Here is a 15,493-nt window from a genome sequence, read left to right as displayed (position 1 = left end):
AGCGCTCAGAAGGAAATAATAAAAAAATTACACATTGTAATGAGTTTCTAAGGTGGTAGTTCTTGTATTAACTCTGGCAATCCTAAAAATTGACTATATTTCCACTAATTGAGGAAGTTCTACTGTAGTCCTTTTTAAATGCTCTTGGAAGTCATAAATGAATTGTTGAATGAATACTCTGTATTAAGAACGAAACCATTTTCTTTAGGAGAGAAAATATCAAAGAAAGAACACTACAGTTGGCCATACATATATAAAATTAGGGACAATTCATGAACACAAGTTGACAGTACAAATTGTGTGCATCATTTGAACTGTGAGACAAGTTAAAGGAAAGGCACTATTATCGTGAGACTATATAAAGCTAGAGTTCAGTTTGGTCTGAAAGGCAATGGGAAAATATGTGGTCCATGATGCAATATTATCCTGGCAGCTGTGTACAGGAATGACTAAAGTCAGGAGAAACATAATACAAACCAATACTAACCCTAACAATATCTAACACTTATAGGTGCCAGACACTGTTCTAAACATTCTCACATATTAACACGTTATCCTCACAGTAATGCTGTGAGGCAGTTATCCCATTTTGCAGATGGGAAAACTGAAGCATTCAAATAACGTCTGATTTTTATAGCAAGTTTTCTGCATATCAACTCCCATACAGGTAAATACAAGCAAAGTACATTTCATTTTCAAAGCAGATATTATCATCCGGGGAGGACTACTCATACTAACTATATCGTTTCTAAATGTTTTTATTATGGAAAATTTCAAACACATATAAAATATAAAGAGTAGTATGACTACCCCCACCATGTACCCAATCTTGATCCATCCACTATACCTTCACTCATTTTCCGTGCCCCTCCGCTCACTATTTGGAGTAAATCCAGACATTAATTCATTACCACTAAATCTTTCAGTATGTACATTATCTATAACAGATGAAGACACTATTTTCTTTCTAAACACGATAACATCATAACACCTTAAAATTACTACAATTCCTTTAGATCAAATGTCAATCAACGGTAAAGTTTCAATAATATAACTCACTTTAATATTTACTAAGAACTTGCTATGTGTTAGCATTAGACACTTCCACATATTAGTTCATTTAAATTGCTGTTATTTAAATGGCATTTTTTCTCTTTCCGTTTTCACTCGTATTAAAAGGAACGAGTTTGTGACTACCGGACGATTCAAAGCCCTTCCGCGGGCCTTCCCTGCAGGCCGCCCCCGCAGCGGCCTCACCCAGCTCGGGTTCCCGCGCGGGGTCCCAGCCCTCGCGCTGGTGGGGCCCGCGCCGCGGCCCGGAAGCCGCCTGGTGCTGGGATCCGCTCCCCAGCCCTGCGGCCTCGGCCCCGCCCCAGTTGCCTAGGCGACGAAGGGCCGCTTCGCTGGGGCGAGATCATGGCGACGTCGGTGGGGACAATTCCCGGGGGGATGGCCACCCCGGCGATGACCCCAGCGGCATCCTCGCCCGAGTCGGAGGTACGTCGCCCCTTCTCGGTCCCCGCGACCCCCGGGGCCCGCGGCCGAGGCCCGTCGCGAGGCGGCGCCGCACGCCCGGCAGGGTGCGCAGGCGAATTGGCTGCGGAGTGGGGAACGTGCCCAGGGCGATTAATGTTTGAAGGCCAGGGATTGGTATTTCCCTTCTTATTTTACCATTTCTCTAAATAAATAAATGAATACATGGTAGGAGGTGGGACAAAGGAGGAGCACCTGGAAATCGACCTTCCGGTTATGGCTTAGTTGCTCATTATCAACTTGTCTTCAGGAAAGTTATTTAAATTCCTTGGGCCCCAGTGGTTTCCTGTGCACAATATTTATCTTTAGGCCCCTCCCAACATCAGCTCTCAATAGTAAATGGATTTTAGGTAGCTTTAATTACTCATAAACTTAGTGTTGTGAGATTTTAATTAAGAACATATCTGCTATGCCAGATATTACCAAAAAATGTTTATATTCTCACATACCGAGTCCACCATGTTGTTCCTATTAGTTTTTTTTTCTCTTCAGTTTTTTAAGGCTATAAAGGTAAATAATAATTTTATAATTAACATTGCTATGCCCAAGTCCCTTGTGCAAGATGAGTATTAGCTGCAATTTTACAAATGAAGAAACACAGCCAATAATTCAGTGCCTTGCTCAGAGATACACAGAGTCGTTCCCAGTCTAGATTCTTTCCATTACTATATGCGGACTGCTAAGGCATGCCGACTCTCCTATGAGCCTTTGAAATTAGCATACATTAAAAACACATTTTAATGTGATAAACTGGTTACTAAACCAGCTACTCCCTTGCGATTGCTAATATAAGTAATACAATTTCAAAAGTGGCATAGGAAATTTCCCAGTAAAATTGTATTATTTAAATATATACAATAACATAATAATGCACAATTGTCATTGTACAGTTACATGTACTTATCCATGTAGATAATGTCCTTTCTAAGAAGACTGATAATTTGGAATCCTAATGAATCTGTACTTTAAAAAAAAAAAGGGAAGAAAAATACCCACAATCTTTCTTTTTTTTAAGACGCAAAGAAGTGCCATGCTCCAGGGGGAAAAATTTCACTTTTTTATAATAGATAAGTCAGATGACTGAGCTAGTTAATAGACCTTAGATGGTCACACTGTCAGTTGGCACATTTGTTACCTTCTTGGAGGAGCGAGTATTCCCTATGACAATTCAGGATATGCTCAATCTTTTAGTAACAAACAGAAGAAATCCAATTGAAACTTGGATTCACTTAGTTGTGCTCAGTTACTAAGATAATCAGTTAATACACTGCATTGTAGGAACTCCATTTTCCATTCTAATGAGAACAGAGTTCCTTAGTTCACAGAGAGGACAGTTGATCCACTGAGCTGTGTCATTCATTATAATGACAAGGTGTGCCAGCTATCCATTTGTGTTGACTGGAGAAGGTTCAGGAGTTAGATCGAAAAGATGGCAAATGCCTCTCTCTCGGAGTCTGTTCCCAAGGCCACAGCTTTTCAGTTAAATGCTGAAGGGTTCTTCTCAGATTAGATTCTTTCCAGAGTTGATCCCCCATGACCTGGTACCTTGTGTCATTTCTAATAAATATGGTATCCAAATTGACTTAGCCAGTAGACCATGTAGTCATCTGAGCCAAGCAGTAGTGAAATATTACTTTTCTTGCCAGGTCTGGTGGAAAGCATAAGCTTCCAATAGTCTCAGGTTTCCCATTTGTTGTTTGTTGCTAGTACCTAGAATAAAAACAACCAATTACCTCAATCACATAGTAGGCACTCAATAAAATATGATATCTAATTAAAATCATAGGTGGTATGACATATGCCAGGAGAGATAGTTATCATAAACTGAAATCTGTGAGATGCTGTGAACAAGCAGACATGAAATGCAAGTCCAGGAAAATATTTTTCCTGTGACATTGCATAAATTCTTCTTGCCAACTTTTGAATTCAACATTCCAGATTCTTTAACATTGGAGTAAATGCCTTCCTCTAAAAGGTAAGACTACACTTTTAGCAGATATCTGTATAAATGCATAAAAACATAAAAGTAACATAAATCTCAAAATATTTGCTTTATATTGATGTGTAAGTGAAAGGAGTTTACAAGTGAATTTGTAAATGAGTTTATAAATGAATACTTAGAATTTAATCATCAATCTTTTATCTCTAGTTTGTTCATAAACTGACTTAATATCTTCAAAAATATTATTTAGGAAATATAATCATTTAGGTAGTATACTTAGTATATTAAGTATTTAATATTTAGTATATTAAAAGGACTGTACTTCAACTTAAGTCAGAGACTTTAAGGAAAATGTAAATGATTATTTCCCACCCAATTGCTTTTTCTGAATAATGTCCTTTAGTATTACTGTATCTCCTAATAGATGACATTTACTCAGTGCATTCGAGGCTTTATCAGCACAGGAGGACACTTAACTAATGTTGAATGGAAAGATGAATGTCATTTGTCTTAGAGATCCTCAACATGTCCAGGAAGAGGTCAATGACAATTCTCTGTACATTGGGTGGTCCCTACAGACCTTGAAAACAGCCCCATTCCATTATTGGCAAATTAGTGAGAAACACTTGGGGCTCATCTTGAGCAGCAAAATGATCAGGTTTCTGTAATTTCAGTATCACTCAAGAGATATTTATTGAAGCCATTCATAGCACATAGTGTAGATCAACCTGTGCAGGGACATGGGAAGGACACCAAAATATCGCTTAAAATATTGTTAAGAAAACAGTACTAACGTACCTAAATATACAGTATATATAGTAGCATTATATACCACAGTAGCATTATATATCAGACACTGAGAACCTCTGAGAATACTGTGTATAGGTGTGGAGATATTAACAAACATTTGGGCTTGTCTGTCTTCTTACTATTGGCCTTTGGGTTTCCTTATTTTAAAAGCTCTGCTGCTTCTCCTCCCTCCAGCCTCACTTTCAGATTGCACAAATAGTCTTCAACTTTTTTCTAATATTTAAAGTTTTAATGTACTATTAGGTTTTAACACAGCTAAAAATCTGTGTTTGACAGATGTATCTTATATACTTAAAATGAGTATCTAATTTTGTTTTCTTCTAGACATGAACCATCAATTTGGTCAGCTTCATTTACTAAATAAACGATCCTCTGTCTTCTTATAGAAAATAGGCTTACTGCCACTGTTACATTGTATGTATGCATGAATGGGCACCAGAATGGACAAAATAGTGGAACAGAATAGCAAATCCAAATGTACACACACACACACACATAAATAAACTTGTATGTACGCATCTTTATATATTTTTGTATCAAAAATATATATACATTTGTACAGTTTTGGATTCTTTATTCTTTTCCACTGACCAGATTTTCTATTCTGTGTCAGTGTCATACCATTTTATATTTAGCTTTACTGTCTAATTTGGAAAAGTCCCTCTCGCTGTTTTTTTTCCAGTATGTATATATGCTTCCATAAGAACTTACAAAAATTGTTATGTAGAGTTCCAGAATAATACAATTCAGATTTGAGATTATCATTGCATTACATTTGTAATGTGGGAGGTGATTAATTTTTTGAATTTGAAGGTTTTCAATAAACCTTTTTTTATCAAATCTTGTTATTAAACTTTTGATAATTTATAATTTCTTTAGGTCCTATACCTTTCTTATTATATTTATAACCAAATATAGTTTAATCAAGTTTTTACCATTTCAATTCTAATTAATTTCTAATATAGAAAAAAGTAAGTGGCCTTTATATATTTATGTTATATCTAACCATCTTATCGAATTTCTTATTAGCTAAAACCATATTAATCCAATGTCAGGTTTCTTAGGTATGCAACCATGTGATCTTCAAGTAAAGATTTTTTTTAATTTCCTCATTTCTAATACTTAAGCCACATATTTAGTTTTCTTATTTTATTAGTTAGAACCTCTGTAGTGTGTTGAACTAAAATTACGTAACTAGCCAAAATCCCTTTATAGTTCCTGGTTTTTATGAGAATGACTTATTTCACCATTCAATATGATATTTCAGCAAATAATTTTTTCATGTTTAGCTATTCTTTTTCTATTCATAATTTAGTGAGAGTTTTGCCACTGAATTCTAGCAATGCCTGCTTATTTATTTATATAATCATATCATTTGTATCATTTAGTTTGGTAGAGTTGTTCATGGTGATCCAACCTTGCATTTCTGAAATTAATATAATTTGGTTACAATGATAGCTTATTATCCTTTTAGTAGACTGCTGGATTCAATTTTGTAAGATAGTATTTTAATTAGAATTTTTGCATCTGAATTCATTAATGGTTTTGGTTTATAATTTTCTTTTTGTGCTAATTCAGATTTTTGTGTAAATACTATATTGACTTCTTAAAAGTGAATAATCTACAATTTGTAGTTATTAGACTTAGAATTCTTGTGTTGTTTGTTAGAACTTCATGTGTAAAACTATTGGGCATGGTGACTTTTAAAACAGACTTCCAGTTTAATTCATGTTTGATCAGTTCCATTTTTTTCTCTTACCCCTTGTCAAATTTGATAACATTTTTTTCTCTTATCCCTTGTCAAATTTGATAACTTACATAGTCCTGGGAAATCACCCATTTTCTTTTAATTTTTAAATGTAATTCCATTTAATGCAACATTTATTTTTTCTTTATTCTTTAATCACATTTGCCAAAGATTTGTCTATTTAATTCATTCTTTTAAAGAACTAGCTCTTGCTTTTACTTATCCTTCTTTCAACTATTTTTTTTTCCTTCTTTTTCTTAAATTGGCTCTTTAGCATGGCCAGGACTATAGTGAGGCGAGTGAGGTACTCTCCTAGGGCAAAATTTTAAGGGATGCCAAAAAATTCAATAATCAAGTTAAACTCTATTTTAATGTAATATTTTTTAAAATCAAAGTTAATGTAAAAAAAATCCATAATGGATCAAAGTTTTAAATAAAGCATTAGTATTACTGATTTCTTTTTTCCCCTTAGCCTCAAGCTCCAACATGGTTCAACACAGTGCTGCTTCTTAGTTCATTTATTTTCAGGCTTGAACAAAGCCTATCAAAGTGTGGAAATTATAGATTACTCTGTTCTCTATGACTGTGAAACTCCTCTTTAGTCATCTTTAGTGAAATGTATCCTTCTTTTAATGAACATGTATTAAGACTCTTTAAGACACTACCAGTGATGGATGCCCCCAGAGAGCTTAAATTCTAGAAGAAAGACACATATACACTGTGGAAGGTTTAGGTGACATTAGATTTAAAAAATCAGAAGAAAGAGATCTGGCAAATAATATGAGGCTTACAATTTCATTGCTTCTGGAATAACTGCTAAAATCCACCAGGTGGTGGAGTAAAATGAGTTACAGTGCAGTTTAGCTAACATTTTCCTGGTCAGAGATGTAATTTTACACAGAAAGCCGGTTACATATCCACATTTTTATTAGCCTATTCATAATTTTCTACTGTATCTTTAACTTGTACAAATCAGAATGTATGTGTTGAACGATTAAAGATTTTAACCACCTTATATCCTTTCTAGTGCAAGGTAGTGTATAAACAAACAAAAAAGAGCTCTAGTTTAAACTAGGTTCAGGAATTCAATTTAAAACAAAGAAAACAAAAAACCAGAGGCAACCTTTCCATAAGATGATTATCTTAAGCTATCAAGTTTTAGTAAAAATGAAGCACTAATATTAGGCATCTTAGCTAGAATTGTTATTGTACAAAAGATTAAGATTATTATAGTCTCTTTCATGTAGTTCCTGTGTGACCTATTTTTTCCTATCCAGAAAAATTTTAAATCTAATAAAATTGATCTGAATGCCTGTATAATGTGCCTTTCATGTATATCTTTATTCATTATTAACAATGATAGCAATCTTGTGCATATTAAAACATATCAAAATGATTTTTTAACATGGATCCAAATTTAGGTTCAAATGACTTTGCTGTAAGTCACAAAATTAATCAGTAGTCAAACCTCACGAGATTTCCAGCTCCAAGTCCTGTTTTTCATCATGCTGCATCACACAACAGTGTCATCATATGATGGAGATGAATTCAGACAGTCTATTAACAATCTATGTTGACATAAGTAGGATCTGCAGAATTCTAAAAATAAGTAAAAAGATTGAGAGTCTGTCCCTAGGGAATTTACAATCTGTACTGAGATTGACAGTACAGGAATAATTATACCTTACTACTACTAATAAAACATATACATAGATATATAATATGTGTATGTACATATACATACATATATATATCCAACAAACATTTAAACAAACATATAGCCATATATATAATGGACTAAAGTGCTGTCTTATCTAAAAACTGAGTGCATTTAATTAGATTACAAGTATCTGAGTGCCTACTAGGTGCAAGGTATTATATATTAAGTACTAAGGTATTTTCGTCTTATTGAGATTATTATCTAATAGAATGACCTAGTTTAGGTTAATTTACTAACCCTAGTTTGCAAAAAAATAGCTAATGAAGTAGCATATTTTATTTCTAAATGAGATTTTTAAAAATAAAAATATAATATTGAATACAAACATTAAGCTTATTGTCATTACCAGTAAGTGTTAGCTTTGGGATTTTTCTAGTCTGGAAAAAGAATAAAGAAAATTTGAGATATAATCTTATTTATAGCAAAGCATTTCTTTGCTTTTATTTATTGGAGGCCATTCACATGGAAAGATACATAACTATTTGTTGAATTGAAAACATTCGCCCTGTTGCTCCCCAAATTACACACAATCCTTTATTTTTGCGGAGCTGCCACTGTTACCTCTGTTTCTTTCTCCTTTCTCATCCCCATTTACAGCTCTTTCTTCCTGCTCTGACTTTGGCCAGTTTCACACTTGTAGTGACTCCTAAACTAGCATCTTTAAATTGGATCTTTCCAAGTCTAGCATTTCTAATTAGCCTCTCAACATTTCTTCCTTGATAGATATATTCCATCATTAACTCAACCACTGAAACTAAACTCGTCATCTCTTCTTAAAACTAGCATTATCTTCCAAAGCTCCTATTTCTATTTTGTGTAACAAGAGTACCATGTATGGTTTTGCAGATTGTACTCTGAACAAAAGAACTCGGCTGAGGCTTGAGCAAGAGCTGAAAATATACTCTATTCACAAGTGGTGCACTTGGGCACAGGGCACAAAAATCAGCCCTAAGACTTTTAGCACTTCTGCACCTAGAGAGGATGCCTTTGTCTAGTTCAGACAAGGATGGTATGTGTGCTCTTGGAGGCCCTGGATATCACCAGCCACCCTTTTCTTCTAGTCACCTAGTCTCTTTTAGTCTCCCATATATAATATGTTGCATTGACCCCTTTTCACTGCTGAGAACCTGTTGCGGCCTAGTGTCTCATTCCTGAACTGTTTTTACAGCCTTTTCATTTAACTCTTCCTCTGTGTCCTTTCTCTGCTGCTGTCTTTCTTTCACCCTCCTACAGATTACCCTTCCTTCAGGTTCCTTATTGCCTGTATTATTAAGAACAAACTCTTCAGCTTGTCATTCTTCAACCAGCTAGTATCTAAAATATTTATGGTTCCTCACACAATATCTTGCATCTTGTAATCATTCAATAAATATTTATCAAATTATTAAATTTAAGATCTCCCACGATGTTTTTCATTAATGACTTCTCCCACTAGTCCTCCACTTGTACCCTAATAAGCACCACTGTGATACTTGATATTTACAAAACTTGTACCTAGCTGCATCTTGGTATTGCTGATTCATTCACCTTGGGCATTATCCATGCCCAGTCTCACAAAAGTTCATTCCTTGTCCTGTCCTTGTCCCTTCTTTTAGACTGAATGCCATATTTTTTTTTTATGGCTCACCATTTTATTTTCCTGTTTTAAAGTCATCCTTGGTTTGTGCCTCCCACTAGATGTTAAGCTTCTTGAGGCTAGGAAGTCTTTCTTACATGTCTTTGCCTCCTTTTGAGCCCCAGATTTAATGAGGAACATGTATGTACATATTCAAAAACATTTTTAATTGAAAACCATCACCCAGTTTTAAATACGCAAAAGACAGATTGACTAGCCATTTGACTTTTCAGAAGAAAGGTATTGTTTTTCAGTTTTTTTTCCTATTGGCAACTAGACTATAGTATAAACAGATTTTGATATCATTGGGATTAATATGTAAAACCTGTAATTGAAATAACTCATTCTACTTTTTTTTTCCCTTTGGTAGAGAGATGCTGAATTCCAGGAACATGAAAAGATTCTGTCTCCAGAGTTTCTTTCAGTTGCCCAAATCATTGAAATGCTAAGAGAGGACATAGATGGAGTTCAAAAGTAAGACTTTCAATATTGCAGCCAAGTATAGAACAGTTTTAGTTCTGCATCTATCTATAAATGACTATGATATATTATTATACATTTTAAACTTTTTTCCTAAATATTATGTTGTATATACACACACGCAGACACTCTCTCTCTCTCTCTCTCTCTCTCTCTCTCTCTCTCTCTCATTCTCTCAATCTCTCTCTCTCTCTCAAAACTCTAGAACATAAAAATTCTCAAACAACTGACTTTTCGCACTTGTCAGTAGTCTTCTTTATGGGAAAAATGCATTTAAAACCAACTTGTTAAGTAGGGATTTATTGTTAAAAGCAGCCTTTTGCTTTTCTCTTTCATTCATAGAACTGTCAATACGCACAAGAACCTTTAGGTCTTCTCATCATGAAAAGAGTTAAGTTGTATTTTCTGTAATATTAATAGTCAATACATTTTATTATTTTGGAAATACAGAATATTAGCCACCCACCTATGATTTTTATTGGATAGGAAGCTATACTAAGTACTCTGATTTCATACCTTTTGCTTAAAAATGTGAGTGTAACTGAAATTATAGGCAATAATTCTAATATATGTACATCTCATTCATAAGACCATTGATTTCTATAACAGATCGTTTACTTAGAACTCTAGTCAGATATATTCAACATGCAAATTTCTAACGGGTGTTTCTAGTAATCACTCATTTTAAAAATCATCTCACTCTAATAATGGAAGCCTGATTGGCTATAATGTGTAGAGAGTGGAGATGATGTGATGTTCTGGATTGTAATGTCCCAGTGTAAGATATCTGCAGGCCAGTTCTCCAGGTGTTAACAGGGTATTGTGAACTGTAATGGACAAATAGAAAATGACTCTGTCAGTGGTTATCATTTGCAGATCTCACAAATATTATGGAATAGAGGTGATTTACTACTGTGAAGGAAATATGACAGATGTACTGGCTGGAAGAGAAATCCAAGAAGGGAAGGCATTAAGAGCAGGTGAATGACACTGACAGGCCTTTTCCCAGGATGCTCTTTGCCCCCAGTGCCTGCAAATCCTGCTAGAAATCCTGATTTGGCTGGACTGCTGACTATCTGCATTTTAAAGTATTAGTCAATAAAATATTGCATTAATTTTTAAACAAGTATTTCATGGTGATTTTACCATTTTTCTAGACATGAATGCTCATTAGGAATTATGGCTTTTAGCGTCAGAATTGATTAGTAAAATGCATATATTTTATTTGTATCATCCATTATTTATGCTTTAAGTAAAATATTATTTTCCATTAGTAGATAATCTCAAATGATGTTGGTCATTGAAGTGAAAAAATAGGTGTTTAATACTAGGCAAAATAATATGATGCCAATGATAGATATTTAATATAGTTTACAGCTTATTTTTAATAAACATTAAAGAAAAGATGTTATATTAAGTTCAATTAATATTAAATAGAAGGTATTGCAAACAAGTGATTTTTAGACTTATTTCTTACCACATCTTGTACTATGTATCATACCTTCTGTGACAATTTTTTAATTTTTTTTTCCAGTTATTGGTTCTCTTTGTTGTTAAATATCTACATTCAGAAATTATTTTTAATCTTTAAGAGGTAAGGTCTAGGACAAAGGAAATGATACACAGGGTGATCCAGAAGTTAGCAGTATGGAAACAACCAGATTCAACATAGTTTGACCTTTTAGACTGTCTTAATAGAATTCACCTTAATTTATCTGAAATTTTAAGACACTGATTTTGGATAAATGACACCAGTGGTAAGTGAGGAGCCATGTCTTTGGAAAGTAATTTTCTTGAGGTTTTTTTAAATATGATTTTTGTAACACTAATCCTGAAATATTTACAGTCATTCACTTTTCACTTAAAATAATGTTATTACAAATGAATTATGTACCTTTCAACATAACAGAAATATGATTTAGGTGTCCTGTCACTAGATGACAGAAGTATACCAAAATCATATAGTCTGCAAAGCCATAAACCTATTTAAATAAATTATAAGAATCAGCACATTTTCCTACCTTTTTAAATTAAAAATTTAAAGCATCCAACAAAAAATTAAAGTATCATTAAAACATTTGTGGTGTACATGTCAAGTAAAGTTAAATGTCTGCGTACATTTCTCATGGTCTCTTAAGTACTATCCTGTTTTAATGTAACCCTGATTTTATTTATGGATCCACCCAAATCTTTTTTGAAAAGAGGATAAACTGAAAATAACTACTTAAACACAGAAATAACACTAAGAGATCTTTTAATAACCTTTCTATAACTGGGCCTCCATCAGCTGTTCAGTTCTTGCCTTAAGGCTTATTTCTGCATGTCATCATATTTGAAAAAATGAAATTCACTCCAATTACAAGAGCACGCAAGAATAATGTAATATTTTTACTAAAATTCTTGGTGAGATAGTTACATCAGATATCTCTGCAGCAAAACTTCCTAAGTCACTATTAAGCATCTTTCTCTTTTCCTTCATTTTCTCATATGACAACTGTGACCATCTCTCCTCTCTCCCTTGTTCTATCTCCTCTTATCCCTGGAGGAAAAGCTTACAAATTTGCCAGTTAGGCATGGAAACTGCATTCAAACCACAGCAGCATCTTGCTAAAATCCCTGCCTGCCTAATCTCCTTTGAGGTGAAATGACTGAGCAAAGAATAGAAATGGTAAATATTTAGCTCTGCAGTTCAAGCCGAAGGTTAAGATTCACATGGTACCAAGGGGAAGAGGTGGAGGCGACATTGGGGAGAGCAAAGGTGGAGGGATATCAGAGAAATTTCACCAAAATATCCTCTGGCAAGTAGCTGCCTTCATTCACATACAATCAAACATTGAAAAAAATAAAAATAAAAGTAAAGAATACAAAACTATTCAGGTAAAATACTTAATTTTTTAAGAATAGCATGGAGGTGGCAGAGGATGAGTACACTTAGAAGGAAGACTGACTGCTGGAAACAGAAAAAAATGTTAGGTAAAAGCCAATGATTAAAGAGGGCATTGATTCCATAAAACAAGAGATTAAAGAAAAAATGATAAAATCCGTAAATAAAAACCTTTTAGAACTAATGTAAGAAATTAAAGAATAAAACTCATCTTGCTGAGAATTAAGCCAGTGATGTGGAAAATGAATTTAAGGAAACTTAGACAAACTGCAGATTATAGCAAGTAGAAGATGTTTGAATATATATACAATATAGCGCATCAGAAAAAAATTAAACTTCATAAAATAAAAGCTTTGATTTTAATATTTAAATTTAAAAAACTTTATGCATGATCTTATCTCTGACATAAAGAAAGTGATCTAGAGGGGAAAATAATCAGGCAGGTCTTAAACTTTTCCTTAGCAACTTTAGGCAGCAACAGTCAGTGGAGTGACAAGTAACCAAATTTAAGGAGTCAAAAGAATGCCATTCCAGAATAAAATACTAACTTGTGTTGTTGCTTTAGTTAATCCAACTGGATTTTACTTTAATGCATTGGGTAGCATTTTATTTTCTATATGGACAGCCAGTTCTCCCAGCCCCATTTTTGAAGAGTTCATACTTTTCTCACAATGATTTGAAATCCATTCTGTCATAATCCAGCTTCCCATATATATTGGGTCTGTTTCTGGGCTTCCTAACTATTCCATTGACCTATTTATTGATTCCATTAAAATACTACAAGTTTTCATTAATGTAGAAGTTTTCTTATTGACTTTCACTTAAGACTAAATGATATTGTACATTAAACATGGAAAAATAAATATTGCTGACTGATAGCCAATGCAAATTGAAGATGCGTGGCTAGTAAGGTAACCTCCCCTCCCCCAGAATGTCTGCCTGTTCATATCTGCATCCACCACTTGAGTTATGTGCTTGACAAAATATATCACTTAGGATGCTTTTAGTTACATGTAACAAAAAAATTGATCATATTGACTTAAAAATAAAGTCACATACAGACACAAATACATGTATATGTAAAATATCAAATAACAGGGCATTCAGAAATAGACTGACTCCAGGGTTGGTTAACTCAAGGCTTCAATAATATCATCAAAAAATAAGGCATAATTTTAGAACTGATTTTTCTTATGAGATGGCTACCAATAGCAATCAAACCTACTTATTTACTCTTTTATTATATTTTTGTTCCACAGAAGAAAATGAACCTTACCCTTAGTTATAAATTAATTAGAATAATTTAAGAAAGTGCCCACCATAAACCAGTAGTTATTGTAGAGAATACCATATATGGCATGGCATTATATGGCATGGTGGGAAGGGGGCTGAGACTACCATGGCTGGCTTAAAAAAATCTGATCTCACTCTAGCATTTGAAGTCTACACTGATCCCACTGTAGATGAAGTGGATGTTAGAGAGTTAGTTTAACACAATATATGCTTTATTTGTTCCTAGACTTGTTTAATCCTGCTGTATTTATTATTCTGATCATATAATTTATATCAGTATTATGATTAATAAAGCTTTCCTTTTTTGCAAATGTCAGTATAAAGTTGTTACACACACATGCCCTCAGAAATCACATGACAAGGAAATACCAATTCCATCTCCAAATAAGGAGAACGCTGAAAGCCCAAACCACAAAATGTGAGGATGAATGCCAGAAGCCTAATAGACCAAGCAGAAGTGCAGGAGAAAGTACTAGGATATACATATTTGAAGATCTTAGAATGAGGTAAAAATATACTTATTTTCCTAGATGAGGAGAAAACCCTGAAATGCCACTCCAACAACCCTTGTTTGCAATAGCAGGGCCAGGATGTACACGTGTGAAGCAGATACTTCCCATATTTACCAGAAATAGATTGTTCATGTCATAGTACAGTGAACCTATCCTACTTTTTTCTTTTTACTCACTAATTGAAAAAAGTGAAAACTAGAATCATTAACACAAGCTTATTTCACATAGAAAATAACTTGTAACATGGCCAGGTCTGAGTACTAAACAAGGAATATAGATACAAAGACATTACAAGAAAAGAAAATTGAAGAATAGGAAAAAGAATTTATAGGTGAAGAAAATACACCAGAAAAAGTATAGCCATGAGCAGATAAAATATATAATCAGATATTTATTATGAATTTTAAGAACTTATGAAGCAGTGATCACAAGAGCATAAAACAGGCATAAAAACTCAAGGAAGAGAGAATAAGAAATAAAAGATGATGTAAAATGTAGAAAAGAAAAAACCTTGCAGAGCTAAAATTTATAAACAGCTGAAGGGAGAATTAACACTGCTGAAAACACTATGGGACATAGAAGACAGTAATGAGAAAAATATATAAAATGAAAAGGAAATCAATTTGAAGGAATTTTGAACGTTAAAAATTACAGCTATAGAAAAAATAGTAAAATACACATAATTGAATTCTTTAAAAAAATATATTTAACAATCTATTTCCAGAACATTGTCAGGAAGAAGAGACTTAATTGTGTAAAAAACATCAAATTTCAGAGAAAAAAATACTAGTAAAGTTAATATACTTCAAAGATGGAAGAAGACCAGAAGAAGGAGAATTAGAAAAGAATAAAGAGGAAGTGGAGGAAGAAGACCAAAAAGAGTTTGCTTGCTTGCTTCCTTCCTCCTTCCTTCCTCCTTCCTTCCTTCCTTCCTTCCTTCCTTCCTTCCTTCCTTCC

General features: G+C 33.8%; 1 protein-coding gene across 2 annotated transcripts in view; it reads left to right on the top strand.

The window, feature by feature from the left end:
* The first annotated feature begins 1,371 nt into the window (after nt 1–1,371).
* Nucleotides 1,372–15,493, top strand: part of CABCOCO1 (ciliary associated calcium binding coiled-coil 1) — a 100,236-nt gene continuing 86,114 nt past the window's right edge. Inside the window, exons 1-2 of one of the 2 annotated variants that reach the window (XM_006915602.3) lie at nt 1,372–1,497; nt 9,738–9,841. In XM_006915602.3, coding sequence (XP_006915664.1) covers nt 1,417–1,497; nt 9,738–9,841 — 185 coding nt within the window. In that variant the 5' untranslated portion in view covers nt 1,372–1,416. The remainder of the gene's footprint in view (nt 1,498–9,737; nt 9,842–15,493) is intronic. The other variant, XM_015592169.2, reaches the window with a different exon arrangement.

Source organism: Pteropus alecto, unplaced genomic scaffold (assembly GCF_000325575.1).
Source record: "Pteropus alecto unplaced genomic scaffold, ASM32557v1 scaffold155, whole genome shotgun sequence".
NCBI lineage: Eukaryota > Metazoa > Chordata > Mammalia > Chiroptera > Pteropodidae > Pteropus > Pteropus alecto.
This window is presented reverse-complemented; position numbering and strand designations above follow the sequence as displayed.